A 21286-nucleotide genomic window follows, 5' to 3' on the forward strand; every position below is an offset into this window, starting at 1 on the left:
GGGTTGGTCTGTGGTCAGTGTGTGCTCCTCCCTGCAGGTATCACATCTCTCTGGTGGAGCTGTTAGCCGCCTGTGCAGAGGGGAAGAACGTTTACACTGAGATCAAATGCACTTCACTGCTGCCGCTGGAGGACGTGGTCAGAGTGGTGACACATGAGGACTGCATCACTGAGGTGCTGTGTGTGTGTGTGTGTGTGTGTGTGTGTGTGTGTGTGTGTGTGTGTGTGTGTGTGTGTGTGTGTGTGTGTGTGTGTGTGTATTATTTATATTGAGCTCCATCTCTTCAGTCTTACCACACATCACCACTGTGAAACCAGAGGTCAGATGGTTTGACTGTCACTCAGATGTGTGGTCATTAATGATGCTCAGGAACTTAGGTCCATGTAAATATGTTAGCGATGGCTGCAGTTTGAACTGCATCAGCCACAGTTAAAGTTATGAATCACAAATGTAGTATATGTACATATATTGAATATCCATATATGAAATACATGTAGGTTACATGTGTCTCTCTGTCTCTTTGTTTCTCTGTCTCCAGGTGAAAGTCGCCTACGTGAACTTTGTGAATCACTGCTACGTGGACACAGAGGTGGAGATGAAGGAAATCTACACGTCCAACCACATCTGGAAGCTGTTTGAAGACTTCACAGTGGACATGGCCCGGGTAACAACAGCTCTGACCTCTGGGATCTGATTTTTGTTGTTTGTCATTCCTCAGTTCATCCAATCAGACTGCTCCCTGCTGAACTCAGTGACCACGCCCACACTGCACATTTACTTCTGCCATTTTAAATGGCACAGCTGAAATCATTAGCTTCACTCTAGTGTGACTCCTGTAAACCTGTTTGTGTGATGATGATGATGATGATGATGATGATGATGATGTTTTCTCATCTGCAGGTTTGTAATAAACGAGACAAGCGTCTTTCTGATCCCATCCTGGAGAAATACATCATCAACGTGGTCTTTGATACCATCAACGCCTTCTTCAGCTCGCCGTTCTCTGAGAACAGCACCTCTCTGCAGGTCAGGGCCGAGCCAAACACGGAACAACACCTCGTCTCAACCTTCAGGGTCAAACGTCCCCGTGAACAACAACCTGGATACACTGATAAAAATGACAGCACCACCTACAGTCAGGAGCTCATGTGATACAAATATCACTACAAAAAATATTCTTACATAAATAAGTCAAATAAATACATGACATGATAAAACAACATAGACAATAAACAGTAAACTGAAATTAAATCCTTATTGTTCCTTTACTTCATCAGGTTTTGTTTTTTCTTTTACATTTCATACATTTATTCCTCAGTTTATTATGTTTTGTTCATTTATTCATTTATTTCTGCCTGTGTTGGACCGTGTGTGTAGTAAGTGTGTGTTTAGTTTGGGTTTGATCGCCCTCTCTCTCTCTCTCTGTCAGACTCATCACACCATCGTCACTCAGCTGCTTCAGTCGTCTGTCAGGCTGCTGGACTGTCCCTGGCTGCAGCAGCAGCACAGAGGACAGGTGGAGACCTGCATCAAGACCCTCGCCATGACAGGTAACACACACACCTGGCTCCACCCACAGAGATGACATCATTAAGGATGAGTCTGTCCCCTGCACAGGCTGATCAGTGATGATCTCTCTCTCTCTCTCTGTTTAGCTAAGAGTCGTTCTATCTCTCTTCCTCTGGACCTGGAGGCTCAGATCAGCACTATGTTGTCCAGTTCTGCTCTCAACTCTCTGTCCCGCTCCAACCCGAACTACAAGTCCTCCTCCCGATCCTCCAGACCCATCGCTTCCAGCAACCCCTGGGACTACAAGAACATCATCGAGAAACTACAGGTTTTTCACTTTCACATGTATTAAACTAGATAAGTGTTGGTTCTCATACATGTGATAAGATATTTCATAAAATGTGTGTGTGTGCGCGTGTTCCTCAGGACATCATCAACACTCTGGAGGAGCGTCTGAAGCCGCTGGTGAACGCGGAGCTGTCGGTGTTGGTGGACGTCCTCCATCAGCCCGAGCTGCTGTTTCTGGAGGGAACCGACGCCCGACAGCGTTGTGAGTCCGGAGGCTTCATCTCCAAGTAGGTCCAGGTCCTCTGAGTCCACAACCTCCTGCAGCTGTAACTTACTGACAGATCTAACACTGACAAATATCTGTGTGTGTGTGTGTGTAGGCTGATCCAGCACACTAAGGCTCTGATGTCATCAGAGGAAAAGTTGTGTATCAAAGTTCTGAGGACGCTGCAGGAAATGCTGATCAGGACTCTGGACTTTGATGAGAAGGTCAGTTCAACAACTGACTGACTGACTGACTGAACAAACAGTTTTTCTTACCTTCTCATGTCAGGATGTTGTGCAGATGTTTGTTGATATACTTTAGTGTAGCCATAGAACATGGAGTCCTCTCCCTCACTTCCCATGATTCCTCTTCACCCTCCTGTATCAGAGCCCAGGTGGGCCCAGCACATTATTGTCAGTTTCTCATTTGAAGGCTTATAGAACCTTTATTGTTTATTTTCTGGTTATAATGATCAGGGCTGTTGTGATGGAATATACTTTGATAATACTTTCATAATAAATATTGTTTATTTTATAAATACCTGTGGATCTCTCTGTTTCGGAGCGTCTGCCTCTACACTTACGTTAAAGGACATTTGAATTTGCAGACTGAGGGCACATCTTTTCACCATGATTGTCTGATTTTGCACATTGAAAATGTTTGGTATTTCAGTCATTTATAATTGATAATAAGATGTGATGTTAGTCAATAATTGTGGCTTTAACACGTTAACATGAGCTCAGGTCTTGACTGTGAGGAGGAGGAGGCGGCGTTGATGCTGTGTCGTGTTTTTTCAGGGAGTCTCTCTGAGGAAAGTTTTACTGCAGAACTACTTGTTTCCAAACAAGAAGAACAACCCGAAGAACGACCTGGCCGAGCTCGGAGCTGCAGGTGCACCGACTCACCTGAGTCTGCTGACTCTCACACAGTGATGCAACTGTTCTCTGACACTGCGACTACACAACAGCTTTTATATCTAATCTGTCAATTTAATTTGACATTATTAAACTGAAAATATTCCAATAAGAAGCCCCTCTGTTTGATGTAAGACTCATCACTTCCTGTAGCTCCTTCACAGTAAAAGCATCTTCAAAGATTTGGACCCAGTCTTCTTGAAGAGCATTTGTTTTTATAATATTTATGTCATTAAGTTATTTAAAGACAAAGCTGCATACACAGAGACTAGCAGCTCACGCACCTTTGTGTGTTTGTATGTGTGTCAGGTGCGGAGCAGGAGCGGGACTGGGCGGCGGTGGCGGCGGTTCAGTGTCGACTGGATCGAGAAGGAGGAACGAAGCTGTTCACAGATCTGGTGATGAGCACCAAGAACGACAAGATCTTCCAGGAGAGCATCCAGCTGGCCATCTGTCTGCTGGAGGGAGGGAACACTGAGATCCAGGTCACACACACACACACACACACACACACACAAGCGATCAGTCTTTCTTCACATTTTTGCCTTTAATGAAAGTCTGACAGTTCAGAGTGAGGCGGGAAACGAGGAGAGAGGGGAGGAGGTTTGAACAGCCTTCAGGAAACCCTGATGTTCCCACACGTAATCCCGCCTACAAAGCTCTGATTGGTTGATTGTGTCTCCACCCGGTGGAAACAATCAGCTGGTGTCTGTCCTCAGTGACAGCTGTTTTCTCCGAGAAGGTCTGAGATGTGATTTGAAAGGTCTGGAAACAGATCAGAACAAGTGTCCTGTAAAACCATCCCAGCTCTGCGTCCACACAGCAGCTGTTCCAGAGCTTTCAACTCTGTCACATAGTCTTCACTGACAACTTTTTCTAAGATGAAGAAAAGATTTCATGTTTAATATTAAGGCCAACATGAAGGAGAAGTGGACGTTGGACATTGACCCGGTGTCTTTGTCCTGCAGAACTCGTTCTATAAACTGATGATGGGCGACAACAAGTCAGAGAAGTTCTTTAAGGTTCTTCATGACCGGATGAAAGACGCTCAGACCGACATCAAAGCTACAGTTTCTGTTAATGTTGGAGAGATGACGCACAAGGCCAACGAGAAGGAGCTGGAGCACGGTGAGATCTAAAAGCTGCTGGTCATGAGGTTTCTGTTTGTATCTGTGAGACTCCACATTCCTCCCAGTCTGTTTTCAGGAGTCCATCATCCTCATTTTGTGTCCGCTCATGAGTTCAGTGAAACTCTTTTTCTAAAGCGGGCTCTGCAACATTAGTACTTCCAGGTTCAGGAGGTCACCCGTTGTTGGTCCAGGGTCAGTCCATCGCCCCAGTTGCAGGCGCCTCCGCCCTGCCAGCTCAGCCTGTGGTGGAGCAGAGGGAGGTGGAGATGGAGATGGGTCCAGCTGTCACCATCATGAAGCCGATTCTGAGGTTCCTACAGCTGCTCTGCGAGAACCACAACCAGGACCTGCAGGTTAGTTTCTACTAACAAACCACAACCAGGGCCCTCAGGTTAGTATCTAATAACTAACCACAACTAACTTACAAACTAATGTTTTATCTCTCTTTTTTACCACCTCTGAAGCTCACGAGTGACACATTGCGTCTCATTCGTTGAATTCACACACAAACTGAGGTGAAAATGTGATTTTATGAAGAGTTATGTGCAGGAACTATTTTGTGATGAATCACAGTGTATCCATCCGCCCAGTACTTCTGTGCAGCATCTCCTGCTGTAGCATGTGTTGCCAGATTCAGTCTATGAGGTTCTGGTTTTGGACTCTGTGCAGGCACAATGTGAGAGACAGACAGAACATAATGTGAAGGTGAAGGTGAGGAATGAGATGGAGCCTTTGTGTGTGTCTTTCCAGAACTTTCTACGATGCCAGAACAATAAGACCAACTACAACCTGGTGTGTGAGACTCTGCAGTTCCTGGACATCATGTGTGGAAGCACCACCGGAGGTCTGGGCCTACTGGGCCTCTACATCAATGAATCAAACGTCCACCTCATCATCCAGACCCTGGAGACGCTCACAGAGTACTGCCAGGGCCCCTGCCAGGAGAACCAGGTGATCAGGCTCAGAGGAACACAACCGGGAGGGAGACATACACCACCGAGGTACACTCATCATTAACGTGTGTGTCTGTGTGTGTCTGTGTGTGTCTGTGTGTGTCTGTGTGTGTGATCTAGACGTGCATAGTGACCCACGAGTCCAACGGGATCGACATCATCACAGCTCTGATCCTGAACGACATCAGTCCGTTGTGTCGTTACCAGATGGATATGGTGCTGCAGCTGAAGGTACGTGAACACAAACTGAACACAAACGTCGACTTATTAGCCGTCACACGGTGCTAAAGCTCTGGAATCAGCTGATCATGTTGATAAAGTTGATCATTTTAGACACAGACTGCAGATCAGTGCACTGAGCTGGATGAAGATAACACTGTTAATCCTTTAATCTGACATCTCTAATGGATGTCGTGATGTCACATGACCTCTACAGAAATGTGCAGCAGGCTGTGTGAACCAATCAGAACTCAGACTTTTGTCTTGTGGTTACTGCAGCTGGAGACGGTGACGTGAAGTTCAGAGACAAAAGTGAAAATGGAAATGAAAAAAAGGAGCATTAGATTGAAGGTCCCATGTTTAAGTCTTCTCCGGTGTTTTATCTGAAGCGTTGATAAGAACCAAAAACCATCTCAGTGTAGTTTCACTTTAACATTGGCTGTTGTCTCTCTGGTTGCCAGGACAACGCCTCCAAACTGCTGTTGGCTCTGATGGAGAGTCGTCACGACAGCGAGAACGCAGAGAGGATCCTGATCAACCTCCGACCACGAGAGCTGGTCAGAGCATCCCTCCTTCATCCCTCCTTCCTCCCTTCATCCTTCCTTCATCCTTCCTTCCTTCATCCCTGCTTCATCCCTCCTTACTTCATCTCTTCTTCCTCTTTATGCCTCTTCTTCTTTTTCCTTTTTCTTTTGTTGTATTTTCTTTATATCAGAAAACTACCTACATGTTTATTTCAAAGCTTTGCAGCCTCCTGTTGGTTCTTATTCTTTGTAGGCAGATGGTGATGATCTGTGTTCAAATGTATTGTAAGTGTGTGTGTGTGTGTGTGTGTGTGTGTGTGTGTGTGTGTGTGTGTGTACATGCAGGTGGAGGTGATAAAGAAGGCCTACCATCAGGACAGTGAGTGTGAGGGGGTGGAGGTTTCTCCTCGGGAGGTGGGACACAACATCTACATCCTGGCTCAACAGGTACAGCCTCTTGAAATGAGTATTACAAAAATAAACACAAAAAATCTTGACAATACATTTTGCTGCTGATACTGAAACACTTTTACTTTACAGACAGATTTTGATTTCAGGACTTTCACTCACAGTGGAGTGTTTTCACTGTGTGGTTTTACTTTGTCCAGTCCTGCTGATGATGATGTGAAGTTCCTGGTTTTGTGTGTTTCTTGTCAGTTGGCCCGACACAACAAAGTCCTGCAGAACCTCCTGAAACCACCAAAGAAGAGTAAAGAGGGCGAGGAGGGAATCTCCTCCATGGTAAACACCCATCCAGCAGTGACAGTGATGATGATGATGTAGTGATGATGATGGTCTAACAGTGACGTTTGTGTGTCTGCAGCTGAACCTGAACAACCGTCCCCTGTCCCAGATGTTGAAGTCCACAGCTCCAGCTGCTGTGGTGGAGCAGGACCCACTGGAGTACTACGACCAGCTGACATCACAGATAGAGGTACTGCTAATGCTAATGCTAATAGTCCAACTTCACAAAAGTGAAATGTAAATATACAAAACCAGCGAGACGTCTGACAGAGGAGAACTGTATCACACATCAGTAGCATCATGGAGTGTCGTGGTCTTTGGTGCGTACAGAAGGAGTCACAGTACCGTCGGTGATGTCTCACTCTGCAGAGACACGGTGATCAAACTTTGACCTGTTGTGTCACTCAGAGCAGTGATCACCTGTTGGGCATCGAGACGTCTGGAGGATTTTACTGTGCAGCAGCTGCAGGACGTGTTGACCAGTTACAAACAAACTTCTTCCTGTGGATTAATGAAACCTATCTGTTGATCATTCAGTAAAGCTGATCAGATAACTGATAACTGATAACTGCAGTCAACATATATACACCATGAGACAGTAGGAATGTGTCAGTCATCTGAGATGTTATACAGTCGTACTGTTTACACTGAGCTGTCTACACTTTAACATCTGTGGTCGTATTAGATCAGACCTGCTGCTGCTGGATTTTACAGGTGTGTTCAGTGCAGATTGGACCAATCCTGAGCTGCCGCTGTGACCTGTAATGAACCCTGGTGTCTGACAGAGCCTCTCTGTGTTCAGATCGTACGTGATGACCGCAGCATGGAGCAGATCGTGTTTCCTGTTCATCCCATCTGCGAGTTTCTGACCGAGGAGTCGAAGTTCAGAGTCTTCAACACCACCGAGCAGGACGAGCAGGGGTCAAAGGTCACGCACTTCTTCGAACAAAGCTCCTTCCTGCATGGAGAGATGGAGTGGCAGAAGAAGCTGAGGAGTGAGAGCGCGCGCGCACACACACACACACGCACACACACACTTTTTAAGCTTCCTCTGAAGCTTTCAACGACATCTCATGGCCTTCATCAGCACATGGAGCTGCTCAGGTGTAATCATGTGACCTAACTGTCAAACTTGTCACATGATGGTAACTGAACCATCTCCATGGCAACTAAGAAAATACCATCTGCTGATGATCAGTGAACTATGGTGAAAAGCTCCAGAGAAAGGTAGTAAGTGGAGTTTAGGTTAATAAGTGTGTGTGTGTGTGTGTGTGTGTGTGTGTGTGTGTGTGTGTGTGTGTGTGTGTGTGTGTGTGTGTGTGTGTGTGTGTTAGGTATGCCGGTGTTGTACTGGTTCTCCAGAAGGATGACTCTGTGGGGAACCATCTCCTTTAACCTCGCTGTCTTCATCAACCTCATCATCGCCTTATTCTACCCCTACAACTCAGGACAAGGTACTACTGCAAGTATTATTACTACTACTGCAAGTACTTTTATTACTACGGCAAGTACTACTACTACTATTGCAAGTACTAAAAACCAGGCCACAACTTCAGTATAAATGCACAGTCATTTCTCAGCCTGTTTCTCTACTGATTGTTTCTACTCAGAGAATCACTGACAGGTTCTCGTCAGTGTCTGCACATTTACATCAAAACTGTAAAAATGTCTTTATTTACAGTGGTATGAAAAAGTTTAGGCAGCCTTTTGAGGCTGCATAATAATTTACTCTGTCTTCACAGAAAATGATCACATTGGCATGCCATTCATTTTCTAATAAAAGCTGAGTACTGGGGTATTTTCCAGACAAAGATTTTTAGTGTAGCAATATTAAGTTGTATGAAATTAAATCAGATGTGAAAAATAGGCTGTGCAAAAATTTGGGCACCCTTGTCATTGTGTTGATTTGAACATCTGTAACTACTTAGAACTGATTGGTTTGGTGAGATCATTAAGCCTTGAACTTCATAGCCAGCTGCATCAAATCATGAGTAAAGGTATTTAAGGTGGCCATTTGCAAGTTGTTCTTCTCTTTGACTCTCCTCTGAAGAGTGGCAACATGGGAGCCTCAAAACAACTCTCAAATGACCTGAAAACAAAGATTGTTCAACATTATGGTTTAGGGGAAGGCTACAAAAAGCTATCTCAGAGATTTCAGCTGTCTGTTTCCACTGTGAGGAACATAGTGAGGAAATGGAAGACCACAGGCACGGTTCTTGTTAAGGCCAGAAGTGGCAGGCCAAGAAAAATATCGGAGAGGCAAAGGTGAAGGATGGTGAGAATGGTCAAAGACAATCCACAGACCACCTCCAAAGACCTACACCATCATCTTGCTGCAGATGGTGTCACTGTGCATCATTCAACAATTCAGCGCACTTTGCACAGGGAGAAGCTGTATGGGAGAGTGATGCGGAAGAAGCCTTTTCTGCACACACGCCACATACAGAGTCGCTTGAGGTATGCAAAGACACATTTGGACAAGCCAGCTTCATTTTGGAATAAGGTCCTGTGAACTGATGAAACAAAGATTGAGTTATTTGGTCATAACAAGGGGCGTTATGCGTGGCGGCGAAAGAACACAGCATTCCAAGAAAAACACTTGCTACCCACAGTAAAATTTGGTGGAGATTGCATCATGCTGTGGGGCTGTGTGGTCAGTGCCGGTACTGGGAATCTTGTTAAAGTTGAGGGTCGCATGGATTCCACTCAATATCAGCAGATTCTTGAGAATAATGTTCAAGAGTCAGTCACAAAGTTGAAGTTATGCCGGGGCTGGATATTTCAACAAGACAACGACCCAAAATACTGCTCAAAATCCACTCAGGCATTCATGCAGAGGAACAAGTACAATGTTCTGGAATAGCCATCCCAGTCCCCAGACCTGAATATCATTGAAAATCTGTGGGATGATTTGAAGTGCGCTGTCCATGCTCGGCAACCATCAAACCTAAGTGAACTGGAGATGTTTTGTAAGGAGGAATGGTCCAAAATACCTTCATCCAGTATCCAGACACTCATTAGAGGCTATAGGAAGCTTCTAGAGGCTGTTATTTTTGCAAAAGGAGGCTCGACTAAATATTGATGTGATTTTTCTGTTGGAGTTCCCAAATTTATACACCTGTCTAATTTTGTTTTGATGCATATTGAACATTTTCTGTTAATCCAATAAACCTCATTTCACTACTGAAATAATGCTGTGTCCATCAGTTATTTGACTGATCAAAATGAAATTGCTGATCCAAGCACCCAATGATTTATAAATGAAAATAATGGAAATTGTCAGGGGTGCCTAAACTTTTTCATACCACTGTATTCACAGGGTAAAACATTACACAACTGATTTTCATCTTTATTCAAGCTGCATTTTCAAACGTGGATGTAAACTGGATTGTAAACATGTTACTGCCCTCCATTCTCCTCTACTTGTTTCCTCTCCTCTCCCCTTCTCCCCCTCTTCTCTCTCTCAGCAGGAGCAATAGACGACTCTGTGCTGCTGATGGTGTTCTGGATCTTGACCGGTCTCTCAGTCCTGGGCTTGTTCTCTCAGCGTTACGGCCTCCAGCCTCTGACCATGGCTCTGATTCTCAGATCCATCTACCACTTCGGCATCGGCAACACTCTCATCCTGCTCGGATCACTCAACGTAAGAGCCGAGTGTCACTGAGAGCGTTATCTCTGTGTTATCTCCATATTTAAACGACATTGTGTCTCCGCCCTCGCCATGATGACCCCGTCCTATAGTGTGAACGGCTATAAACACTTTGGATCTCTGACGTGGTTCTCTGCAGATTCAAATATGAACTTGTTTTGACACAAAAATAAAAGTTTATGAAGAATAAATAAAAACCTTTTGTCTAGTGCAGGGGTCGGCAACCTTAAACACTCAAAGAGCCATTTGGACCCATTTCCCACAGAAAAAAAACACCGGGAGCCACAAAACCCTTTTGACATCTAAAATGAAGATAACACTGCATATATTGTTTTTTACCTTTATGCTATGTATAAAAAAACTATAGTGTGTTGCATTTATGAAATCAATGAACTGCTGCAGAGAAAACGAAATTTTATTTCTGCTCGCAACAAAAACATTTTGAACTCTGAAAAAGAAGACGCTTGGTTGAAGGTTACTTTCAAATAAAATACTCAGTGTCTATTTGAGTTTTCCTCGTCAGCAGTGAAAGCAAATGAATCTGCCCACGTAGCATTAAACGTTATGTTTTCTTAAAAAACTTTTCTTTTCTTGGATTTATCCATGGCTGACCTACCGGGGGTCGAAAAGCTCAATAAATCGCGTGCCGGCGGGTGTCCCACATCGGCGGTTGTGACACATATTTTGAGCGACAAAAAATTAAACATGTTTTATTTTAATGTTACAAGATCACCATAATCTTCAAATTTAGAATAAAATTTAAAATACTAATGAACTAAAATAAAATAAATTTAAATTAAATACGCAGCTGAGGGATGAAAGAGCCACATGCGGCTCCAGAGCCGCGGGTTGACGACCCCTGACCTAGTTCAACCTGTAAATCTTTTTTAACTGATGTTTGATTGGATTTCTTGTGACCTTAGTTAAAAACTGTCATTTTCAGTTGAATGATCCAGTATTGATCTTTAAACTCCAAGATAAACTCTCCGGTCAAGTTTTGTAACAGCGTCGATTAAATCCATGTTTCCAGGAGAAATCCTGCTACATATTTAAGCTGCTGTTATCTGTGTGACCTTGACGTGACGTCCCACTCGTTTCCTCTCCTGATAATCTCTCGTGTCTCTGTTCCCCTGCAGCTGATCAATAAGGTGGTGTTTGTCGTGAGTTTCGTGGGGAACAACGGGACGTTTATTATGGGCTACAAGGCCATGGTGATGGACGTGGAGTTCATATATCATCTGGCCTACGTCCTGACCTCCACACTGGGCCTGTTCGTGCACGAGCTCTTCTACAGCATCCTGGTGAACGACACACACACACTCATCCTCACACCCTCCTGTTTCCTTTTGTGTTATTAACAGAATAACAGTCCACATCTTGTCTGTGTGTGCAGCTGTTTGACCTGATCTATCGGGAGGAGACGCTGTTCAACGTCATCAAGAGCGTGACCCGTAACGGTCGCTCCATCCTGCTGACCGCGCTGCTCGCTCTCATCCTCGTCTACCTCTTCTCCATCGTCGGTTTCCTCTGCCTGAAGGAGGACTTCATCATGGAGGTGGACCCGCTGCTGCAGATCGCTGCAGGTAACTTCACACCTGGACCAACCTCACATCAGACCGGCGTGTTGTCTCTGACTCTAGCCGGCTGATGACGACCTGCAGACTCTGTTGTAAAGCAGCAATTCACAGGTTCTAACCCCTTTGTGCTCAACAGAACGAAGCAGCTGAATTTGAGCCAATTATGCAAATTAGTTAATTTGATCAAAGCCTGAAGATGGTGGATATTAATGAATAAACCACACCCACTTTCATCAGTATCAGTATGGCCCTTTTTCTGGTTTAATTTTGGGCGATATGACTGTCACCACCTGAAGAGAGAAGTTTTGTGGTATTTAAGGAAGTAAAACACACTTTCATCTGCTGGACTCAGTCTGTAGAGATGGTGTCAGTGACTGTGTGTGTGTGTGTGTGTGTGTGTGTTCAGCTCCTCAGCAGAGCGAAGCCTCTCAGGATTTCCTCAAGTCGTGCTCTGCAGACGGAGTCAGCTGCACCGTGGAGACGAGCGCAGCCGCTGAGGAGGAGGGTGAGGGTCGTCAGTGACATTATGCTAACACCTTAGATCAGTACAACAGCAGTGACAACGTGTGTGTGTGTGTTTCAGAGGAGTCAAACACGGAGCGAGCGTGCGACACTCTGTTGATGTGTATTGTGACTGTGTTGAACCACGGACTGAGGAACGGGGGAGGAGTCGGAGACGTTCTCCGTAAACCATCCAAGAACGTGAGGAACCTGTTTAAAACTGATAACTTCATAGATCAGTTATAACAAGTTTCAGGTTGTTGAGTATTTGATAAATATTAATATTTAAAAATAAGAACAACTTTCTCACTTTGTAAAGAGCCAGTTTTTCCAGTTTTTTCTATATTACTACTGTGTGTGTGTGTGTGTGTGTGTGTGTGTGTGTGTGTGTGTGTGTGTGTGTGTGTGCAGGAGCCGTTGTTTCCAGCCCGGGTGGTGTACGACCTGTTGTTCTACTTCATCGTCATCATCATCGTTCTCAACCTGATCTTCGGCGTCATCATCGACACGTTCGCCGACCTGAGGAGCGAGAAACAGAAGAAAGAGGAGATACTGAAGACCACGTGTTTCATCTGTGGTGGGTAGAGACACACAACCGTGTGACCAACCAATCAGTGAACAGCAGGGACACACACTGTGGTCTGAGGCTGCAGAGTGTCTGTTTCAGTCGAGGAACACAGCTTCCTGCGTGTGTGTTACACTGACCGGTTCCGTGTGTGGTTGCAGGTCTGGAGAGAGATAAGTTTGACAATAAGACGGTGTCGTTTGAAGAGCACATCAAACTGGAGCACAACATCTGGAACTACCTGTACTTCATCGTTCTGGTGCGCGAGAAAAACAAGACGGACTACACTGGACCTGAGAGCTACGTCGCACACATGATCAAGGTACAACACACACACACTGACAGGATTCAGGTTTATAATCACATATCACAACATGTTTTTCTTCTGTTTCAGAACAACAACCTGGACTGGTTTCCACGGATGCAGGCGATGTCTCTGGTGGTAACCGACGGCGACGGGGAGCAGAATGAGATGAGGATGTTACAGGACAAACTGGCAGCAACGATGAAGGTGGTGACAACTCTGACAAGTCAGCTGACTGAGCTGAAAGAGCAGGTATTTATACACACACACACACACACACACACACACACACACACACACACACACACACACACACACACACACACACACACACACACACACACACACAAATCTTGACTTTGTGTCTTATTAGCAGCTTCAAAGGTGAAATAAGTCTCACAGCTTCAGAGTTAAAATGGCTCATTAGTCTCATAGTAACACTGGAAACTGTGAGAGCCTCCATCCTTCCACTGAAAAATTATTTCCCACATCCCGTCAGGCAAAGACGTCTCACACAGAAACATACAACCATATCCAACTTCAGCATCAGAACATGTTTTTAAAAAGATCCAACTTTACAAAGTTAAAGAGTTAAAAATCTTGTGATTAACTGTTGCTTGTAAACATCTTATATAATTTCATCTTTTTGCCAAAATTGTTCTGTATTGTAATGGATTTGTTGGCCCACTTGCCATAACCTCACAGCCCACCAGTGGGCCCCAACCCACAGCTTGGGAACCACTGTTTTATGTGCCAATGTCCCTCTGATCAAAATGAGCCTGTCACTCCTGCTAGGTACTTGCAAGGATACAGCCCCTGTAGACCTGACCAGGAAACCCCATCTACACACTAGTTAGTCACTGTGATCTTTGACACATGGGTGTGTTTCCAGAGACTGACTGTACTGTACTTCCTGTAGATGACAGAGCAGAGGAAGCGGAGGCAGAGAATGGGCTTCGTTGACGTTCAGGCCGGAGCCAGCGCTGCAATTCCCCCCAGCGCCGCAGGAGGAAACCACCAGATCTACAAAACATAAAGACAGACTGGTTTTCAGACATGGATGGACTGTTCACTATAAGATCCACATCTGTAAACCACACAGCTGGACTGATGGACCTTCACACAGTTTTCATAAAGAGAAACACTAGAATACAGCTACAAAATGTGCAACTGATGTTTTTCACTAAAGCCACAAGGAAGATTTGTTTTTGTTTGCTGTTGCTGTTTTTTGTTTTTTTTGTCTGGCCAATCCCCTGTGAGCACGACCTGCAGGCACTGAGGGACACAGTGTGAACATCATTACCGTCAAAAACATAGCACATTGTTGTTAGCATCTCAGCTAAGTTTAATTTGGTTCATCTTTTGAGGCATTTAAATATGTTGCTGTGAAGCTTGGAAAACCTGTGCATGTACAAAGTAGACAATTTCTTTTAAAAAACATATTTTTTCTCTTCTAAGACCAGAAATGTGTTGAAAATGACAAATATTTAAGACTGTAGATAAAAAGTGACTCACTTAGCTAATAGCTTGGTATGCTAGCTAATGTTTTTAGTAAGCTAGTGTTTGCAGCAGATATTATTGACATTCTCTGGTTGACGTGTTCAGTTTAGTTAAACTGACTCTTTTTAACCCAAAGTTTGAACCAGTTTTATCCAAATTCTTCTCTCTACAAAAGTTGGGACAGGATTCAGGTGTCTGGTCTCAGTCTTTATCTTATTTTCTGCGTTTCACAGATAAAATCTGAGCCTAATAATACTTTGTGTGCCATTTCTGTGGACCTCCATTACTGAATGGGATGTTGATGATGCAGCTGTAAAGCCTCAGTGGAGTTCAGAAATGATATTTTGTGCAAATCAACCTGGAAGTTATTAACTTCAACAGACGACCGATTGAAATGATGCACCATTATTGACCCAAAGACTCTAAATTGCAGTTGAAACATTCACTGATGTAATTTTTGGTTCAGAATGAACTGTGAAGGTTTTTTCTGCACAAACATGAAACTGTACGGCTAAAAAGAACTTTAGAAATCTGGAGAAAATCAACAGATTACAAACTTCCTTGTTGGGGGACTACAAACTGCAATTATCTGTTCAGAGTCATAGAAAAAATGCAAGACTGTGTACTTGTGTGTGTTTATGCTCAGAAGATAACCAGGCATCAACTTCAGTAATATCTTTCTGTTTTAATGTAAAGTGAGTTGAACCCAGTTGTGTGTTTTTTAATGTAAATCTGGGGAAAATGTAGTTTTTAAGTGATCTGTATTATTATTATGGTTTAATAGTGATATATTTATGCAGAGAAAAACCTATTTGTTTTTTAACACTGTAACTAACTCAGTACAGACACTGGATCATAAGTGAGCTGCTTCTAGCTTCAAGTTTGTGAACAGAAAATAACATTTACCTTTGTTCATTGAGAAACAGACAGAGTGGGAAGGAGGACGGTGTAATGAAGACGACGCATCTTCAAAAACAATAAAATATTCACCATGAAGAACCAAGTACACGTTTTCTCATCTGTTAATGAATTCTGGAAATTTTGCACTGTGGTTTATTTGGGTTTTAGTGAAATTTATTGAATGCATACACTTCCATTTAAAGTTAAATAGATAAATGTTGGAGTTGAGTGTTCATGATATGCTATGACCTTTTATACTATAATATACTATACTATGAGCTTTTATACTATGACATACTTTTATACTATGACATACTATACTATGATCTTTTATATACTATAATATACTATACTATGACATTCTATACTGTGTCATATTATACTATGACATATTACACCATGACTTACTATAATGTGACCTATTATACTAGAACATCCTTCATTCTGACCTACTATACTTTGAGAGACTATTCTGTGACCTACTATACTACAACATACGATACTTTGACCTACTATACTGCAACATATTATACAATGACCTATTGTACTATGATATACTATACTAAGACATAGAATACTGGCCCACCATACGATGACATATTGTGATTTATCATGCTACAGCGTAACATAATGTGACCAACTCTACTGTGACATAGTATACTATATGTCCTAGCATGGCACACTATATTATGACATACCACAACATATTATACTACGCATTCTATAGTATACAGGGAAATATTTATTTCAGTATCATCAATAGGAGTCTGTAATTTTTCACAAAAAAAAAATTCCAATCAAATTGGAAAGAAATACTCGGTACCTTATTTAAAGAACACCATTTGCAGAAGTATTTTTTTAAGATCTTGAAGAATACAACCAGAACCTCTAAATGTAGTAGTAGGCAGTTATTAAAGTACAATATGTCAGAGAACAACATGATACTATAGTTGGTCACAGTAGGAAGGTAGATTATCTACCTGAACAGGGACTTGAACCCTGGACTCTCAGATTAAAAGGCTGATGCTCTACCAACTGAGCTACCCAGCCTTCAGACATTGTTTGAGACCATAGTATATCATAATATACTATAGGTCTCAGTATAGAATATTATAATATAATAGGTCACAATATACTTTATCATAGTAAAAAAAAGTGAGAGCATAGCATGTTGTCGTGTAGTAGGTTGCAGAATAGCATATAATAGTATAGTATGTCATAGTATAATGTGTCATAGTATAAAAGTTCATGGTATAGTATGTCTTAGCATAAAAGAATATCATAGTGTAATAGGTCACTTTACAGTATCTCAAAGTATAGTAGGTCATGGTATACTATGTCATACTATAGTATATCATACTATAGTATTGTCATAGTATAATAGGTCACAGTATAGTATGTCATAGTATATTATGTCATACTATAGTGGGTCATAGGATAGTATGTCATCCTATAATATGTCATAGTATAACAGATCATAGTAGAGTATGCCACAGTATTGTATAATAGGTCATAGTATAGTATGTCATGGTATTGTAGGTCAGAGTATAGTATTTCATAGTGTAGTAGGTAAAGTACAGTAGGTCACAATATACCTTGTCAGAGTTGAATAGATGACAGAATAGTGGTAATAGTATAGATCACAGTACACTATATTATGGGCATTATATTATTTACTAATAATATAATACCTAATAAGTCACAGTATAGAATATCATAGTACAATGTCATACTATAGTTGGTCACAGTACAAAGGTAGATGCTCTGCCTGAACAGGGACTTGAAAAAAAGTCTGAACTGAGCTACACAGGCTTCATAAACTATCAGAGACTATAGTATGTCATACTATAATAGGTCTCAGTATAAAATATCATAGTGTAGTAGGTCACAGTATACTATATCATAGTAAAAAAGGTCAGAGTATAGTATTTTATAGTATAGTATGTCATAGTGTAATAGGTCATTGTATAATAGTTTGCAAGTATGTCACATTATAGTATGTCATAGTATAAAAGGTCATAGTATAGTGTAGTATGTTAAAGTATTTGAATGTCGTTTGAATGTTGAATGTTGCCAGACCTCATCTGCAGCCCCTGTCCAATGAGATGGTCAACCACATCAATAAAATGAACACTACATGGAAGGCTGGTCACAACTTCCAAAATGTTGACTACAGTTATGTCCAGAGAAGGTTTGTGCTGATAGGGAACTCCTACATCTTGTATGTCTTTATATGAAGGACAGCAGTCAAACTATGGATCAGTCCTTCTATCATCATCATCTTTTATTCATATGGGATTTAATGCTGAACAACATCAAATAAACTAAACTTAAAGTTCCTCTGCAGGCTTTGATTTAACCCATAAAACCTCATCTACATATTCTGAAGTCATTTGGAAAAAAACATTATCATTGTCTTTTGTTGTAAATACCAACAAAAGACAATGATATATATGTGTGTGTGTGTGTGTGCGTGTGTGTGTGTGTGTTGCTGTACTGTGGCCCATAAATAGATTTTATTGTTCTCAGCTCTTCCTGTTGTCTGTCAGTGTGTGTGATCTGATGTTATGTATATATGTACGCATGTCTGACCTATGAATATGCTTCATTGTTCCCTACCTTGTTTCCATAAGAACAGGTGATCTCATGGTCTGTGGTGCCTATGGTCTACGTGTATTTTAACATATATATCTGTGTGTGTGTGTGTGTGTGTGTCTGCAGAAGTTCCAGCAGGATTTTGGAGCTTTGCTCTGGAGCCTCAGTGGAATGCAGCCCCTAGTTACTGCCTGACCAACACAGTCACCAAGTCCTTTGTGTGTGTGTGTGTGTGTGTGTGTGCATGTCTGTTTGTGTGACCCAGATACCTCATTTTACTAGTCAAGGTCATTTCTCGAAGGACTTGGGTATTTTTATGGTCGGGCTGATCTTATCTCCTGATTGGATCAATAACCTCCAGCTGTTCAGCTGCAGCAGCTGCTCGCTCACTGAGCTTCAGTGAATCACAAAACACAAAGGTGCTCTTATGAAGAGCAACTCAATAAAGAAGCTAAAAATGTTTAGTATTATTATTATTATTATAATTTTGATTAAATGCCTCATACAGTCTAGGTTCAATATTAACACTGTGAAAGTATCAAAGGCACAGAGAGAAACAGTCTCACCAGCCTGTTATCACCAGCTCCAGAGAGAAGCCTGAGAGAGGAGATGTTAAACCACAAACATGTCTTCTTATGGATTTCAACACTTCAAATAAAACACTTTAAATTTTAAAACATGGGACATAGTTTTGTTCGATCAACCGTCTAAAAGCCAAGGATATTCCGTTTACAATGGTATAAAACAGAAAACACCCATCCTCACAGTGGAGGAGCTGAAATCAATTTGTCAGTCCTCCCTTGAAAAACTACTGAAAGGATTTGTCAGTTACCAAAATAGTTGCTGAATTTATTTTTTGCTGATCATCCAAGCATCACTCTGAGTGACAGCAGGCAGATTGAGGAGACCAGGGCTCGAGAGGTGACTCTCTGTTGTTCAACTAAAAGATGGTGATAGTATACTGTTCTGGGATACACTGAGCTGTTTGTCTGTGTGTACTTGTATGGCTATCTTTGTTTGAGTTTTTTGTTTGGTCTTCACTTTCTGACACACACACAAAGGGTTGTTAAGATTTGGTCATAGGATTAAAGGTCCCATATTTTGCCTGTGAATATTCTCATTTGTCCAGGTCCAACTTGGACCAGTCCCAGCCTGGTCAGGCGCAAGAAAGAACTGATGAAGCCTCTTGGATGAGAGGTGAAATGTCTTCCTAGACAAATAACCACGTCCAGTTGCTTTCGATTTAAAACTCCTTTGAGGTCCCATATTTTACATGTTTCTGGTGTTTCACCTGAAGTGTTGATCTTCAAGAAGATACATTTGAACCAAAAACCATCTCAGTGTAGTTTTACAGTCCTCATGTCCTCAGGCTGGTTTGAAGGCTCAGTTTCTGAATGCAGGCTATGTGCATTTCTCTGTGGACTGAGGCTTTGATACTTTCACAGTATTAATATAGAACCTAGACCTGCTTTATAATCACAAACACATGGACATCTACCTTTAGACGGTGTGGAGCTTTAAGGGTAAAATTGGTTAGGTTAGTTTTAGGTTAGGGTAAGGGATAGGGAGTGTATTATGTAAATGAATGTCCTCACAAAAATAGAAACACAAATGTGTGTGTGTGTGTGTGTGTGTGTGAGAGAGAGAGAGAGAGAGAGAGCTTAGGTTGGTACGACAGGTGTGTGAGTCTGCACTCCCGCTCATATGTAGAGGGTTTACACTGTATTATATTGGTATTAACACTGTGCACAAGTGGTGTGTGTGCAAATTACATTTATTATTTGTCTTCTGTGCATTATAGAAACAATCTCCCATTAATTACACTAATGTAATTAAAAATGCTGCCTCAGTTGGGTGTTTAGACTGAAAACTGCCCTGTGTGGGGGGATTGTGTTGCTCCAGTTCGATGGGATTCAATCCAGAAACTAAAACATTGCACAGCAGTCTGTAATCATATGGAAAATACTGTTCAAATCTGCAACAATTGTTTTCAGTTGGTTTCCACAGTCACAAGGTTAAAAGTTGAATCGTACAGCTCATGTTACGAAGTGCGTTGCCACATAATGCCAAAACTTTGAACTCTGGCACACTCACTGAACCCACACAGCTGTTTGTCTATCTGACCACAACCTGAGGATTATCTTTTCATCATATTAAACAGAACAATAAGTTCACTGTCAGTGTTTCAGTCAGGACTGTGCAGGAGGGGGTCAGATGGACCATTAGTACTTTTATATGGGGTAAATTGTTCCTGTCGACAGGTCTCAGTCTGCTGAGCTAATGTCACCAAACATTACAGAGTGACTAACAACCCACACAGAAATTAATATACATTCAATATATGTCTCTCAAATCCTCTGGCTATATGAAAATATAAGTTTCTAACATATATTAAATAGCCACAGTATAATTAGTATATGTATATATATTAGAAATATTTATGATTAACTTTTATATGGCATAACATGTTGTGACCATATGTGTTAACAATATATATTTGATTTTTATCTGAAATGTTACTAAAACAACATACATATATAAATTATATATATTTCTATATGTTTTTGTTATTATTTTTATTCTATCTTCCCATTTTTGGAAAGTGGTCTCAGACTTTTGGACTCTACTGTACATAATATCAACATATAGGCTTTGGGATGTATATATAGTATACATACAAAAGTACATATTTGTTTGGGTTAAACATATCAAGATATGAAATTGTTCCAATTTCTAATAAATTTCATATATATGTTTTAATGAAGGTGATAATGTTCAGTTTTTGTTGAAACTGTCAGAGTAGTGTTGAATGAACTTTATTGTTGAGGCTCAAACTTGTGGTGGACTGTTGAACACAGAGGTGCTTTTGTTATTTAGCCTTCCCTCACTGATGCTAGATAATAGAAACTCTGCATAATGCAAAGCAGCTGAACTTCAGTTTGTGTTGCTGGGTGAGACTGCATGTAGTTTCAGTTTAACCATTAACAATGCCATTAACTTTGTATTTTTTCTCTCCTGTAGTTTGTGCTTCTCCTCTCTCTCCCTCTCTCTGTCCTCATTCTGCAGGTCTCTCTGCCTCTGGAGCAGCAGGATCCAGATCCACCACTACTCATCTTTACTATTAACCACTGTTACCTGTCATTATTATT

The 21286-nt window shown here is 41.8% G+C and overlaps 1 protein-coding gene and 1 non-coding gene across 4 annotated transcripts in view; one reads left to right on the top strand and one right to left on the bottom strand.

Moving 5' to 3' along the window:
* The window catches only part of itpr3 (inositol 1,4,5-trisphosphate receptor, type 3), a 62703-nt gene extending 47058 nt beyond the window's left edge, over nucleotides 1-15645 (top strand). Inside the window, exons 33-60 of one of the 3 annotated variants that reach the window (XM_071458802.1) lie at nucleotides 38-173; nucleotides 539-664; nucleotides 901-1026; nucleotides 1430-1550; nucleotides 1656-1837; nucleotides 1936-2084; nucleotides 2178-2286; nucleotides 2860-2953; nucleotides 3286-3461; nucleotides 3945-4104; nucleotides 4242-4459; nucleotides 4857-5057; nucleotides 5180-5290; nucleotides 5740-5835; nucleotides 6148-6249; nucleotides 6460-6543; nucleotides 6626-6736; nucleotides 7349-7541; nucleotides 7881-8000; nucleotides 10014-10189; nucleotides 11332-11496; nucleotides 11589-11778; nucleotides 12179-12277; nucleotides 12356-12474; nucleotides 12685-12850; nucleotides 13000-13160; nucleotides 13233-13394; nucleotides 14062-15645. In XM_071458802.1, the coding sequence (XP_071314903.1) occupies nucleotides 38-173; nucleotides 539-664; nucleotides 901-1026; nucleotides 1430-1550; nucleotides 1656-1837; nucleotides 1936-2084; nucleotides 2178-2286; nucleotides 2860-2953; nucleotides 3286-3461; nucleotides 3945-4104; nucleotides 4242-4459; nucleotides 4857-5057; nucleotides 5180-5290; nucleotides 5740-5835; nucleotides 6148-6249; nucleotides 6460-6543; nucleotides 6626-6736; nucleotides 7349-7541; nucleotides 7881-8000; nucleotides 10014-10189; nucleotides 11332-11496; nucleotides 11589-11778; nucleotides 12179-12277; nucleotides 12356-12474; nucleotides 12685-12850; nucleotides 13000-13160; nucleotides 13233-13394; nucleotides 14062-14178 (3970 nt within the window). In that variant the 3' untranslated portion in view covers nucleotides 14179-15645. The remainder of the gene's footprint in view (nucleotides 1-37; nucleotides 174-538; nucleotides 665-900; nucleotides 1027-1429; nucleotides 1551-1655; nucleotides 1838-1935; nucleotides 2085-2177; nucleotides 2287-2859; nucleotides 2954-3285; nucleotides 3462-3944; nucleotides 4105-4241; nucleotides 4460-4856; nucleotides 5058-5179; nucleotides 5291-5739; nucleotides 5836-6147; nucleotides 6250-6459; nucleotides 6544-6625; nucleotides 6737-7348; nucleotides 7542-7880; nucleotides 8001-10013; nucleotides 10190-11331; nucleotides 11497-11588; nucleotides 11779-12178; nucleotides 12278-12355; nucleotides 12475-12684; nucleotides 12851-12999; nucleotides 13161-13232; nucleotides 13395-14061) is intronic. The other 2 variants (XM_071458804.1, XM_071458803.1) reach the window with 2 other exon arrangements.
* Nucleotides 15646-16519: 874 nt separating this feature from the next.
* On the bottom strand, nucleotides 16520-16592 carry trnak-uuu (transfer RNA lysine (anticodon UUU)). Its single transcript has one exon. It is a non-coding gene; the product is annotated as a tRNA-Lys (tRNA).
* Between the last annotated feature and the right edge of the window lie 4694 nt (nucleotides 16593-21286).

This window comes from Trachinotus anak, unplaced genomic scaffold (genome assembly GCF_046630095.1).
Source record: "Trachinotus anak isolate AG129_WGS33_773 ecotype Australia unplaced genomic scaffold, CSIRO_AGI_Tana_v1 ptg000022l, whole genome shotgun sequence".
Classification (NCBI taxonomy): domain Eukaryota; kingdom Metazoa; phylum Chordata; class Actinopteri; order Carangiformes; family Carangidae; genus Trachinotus; species Trachinotus anak.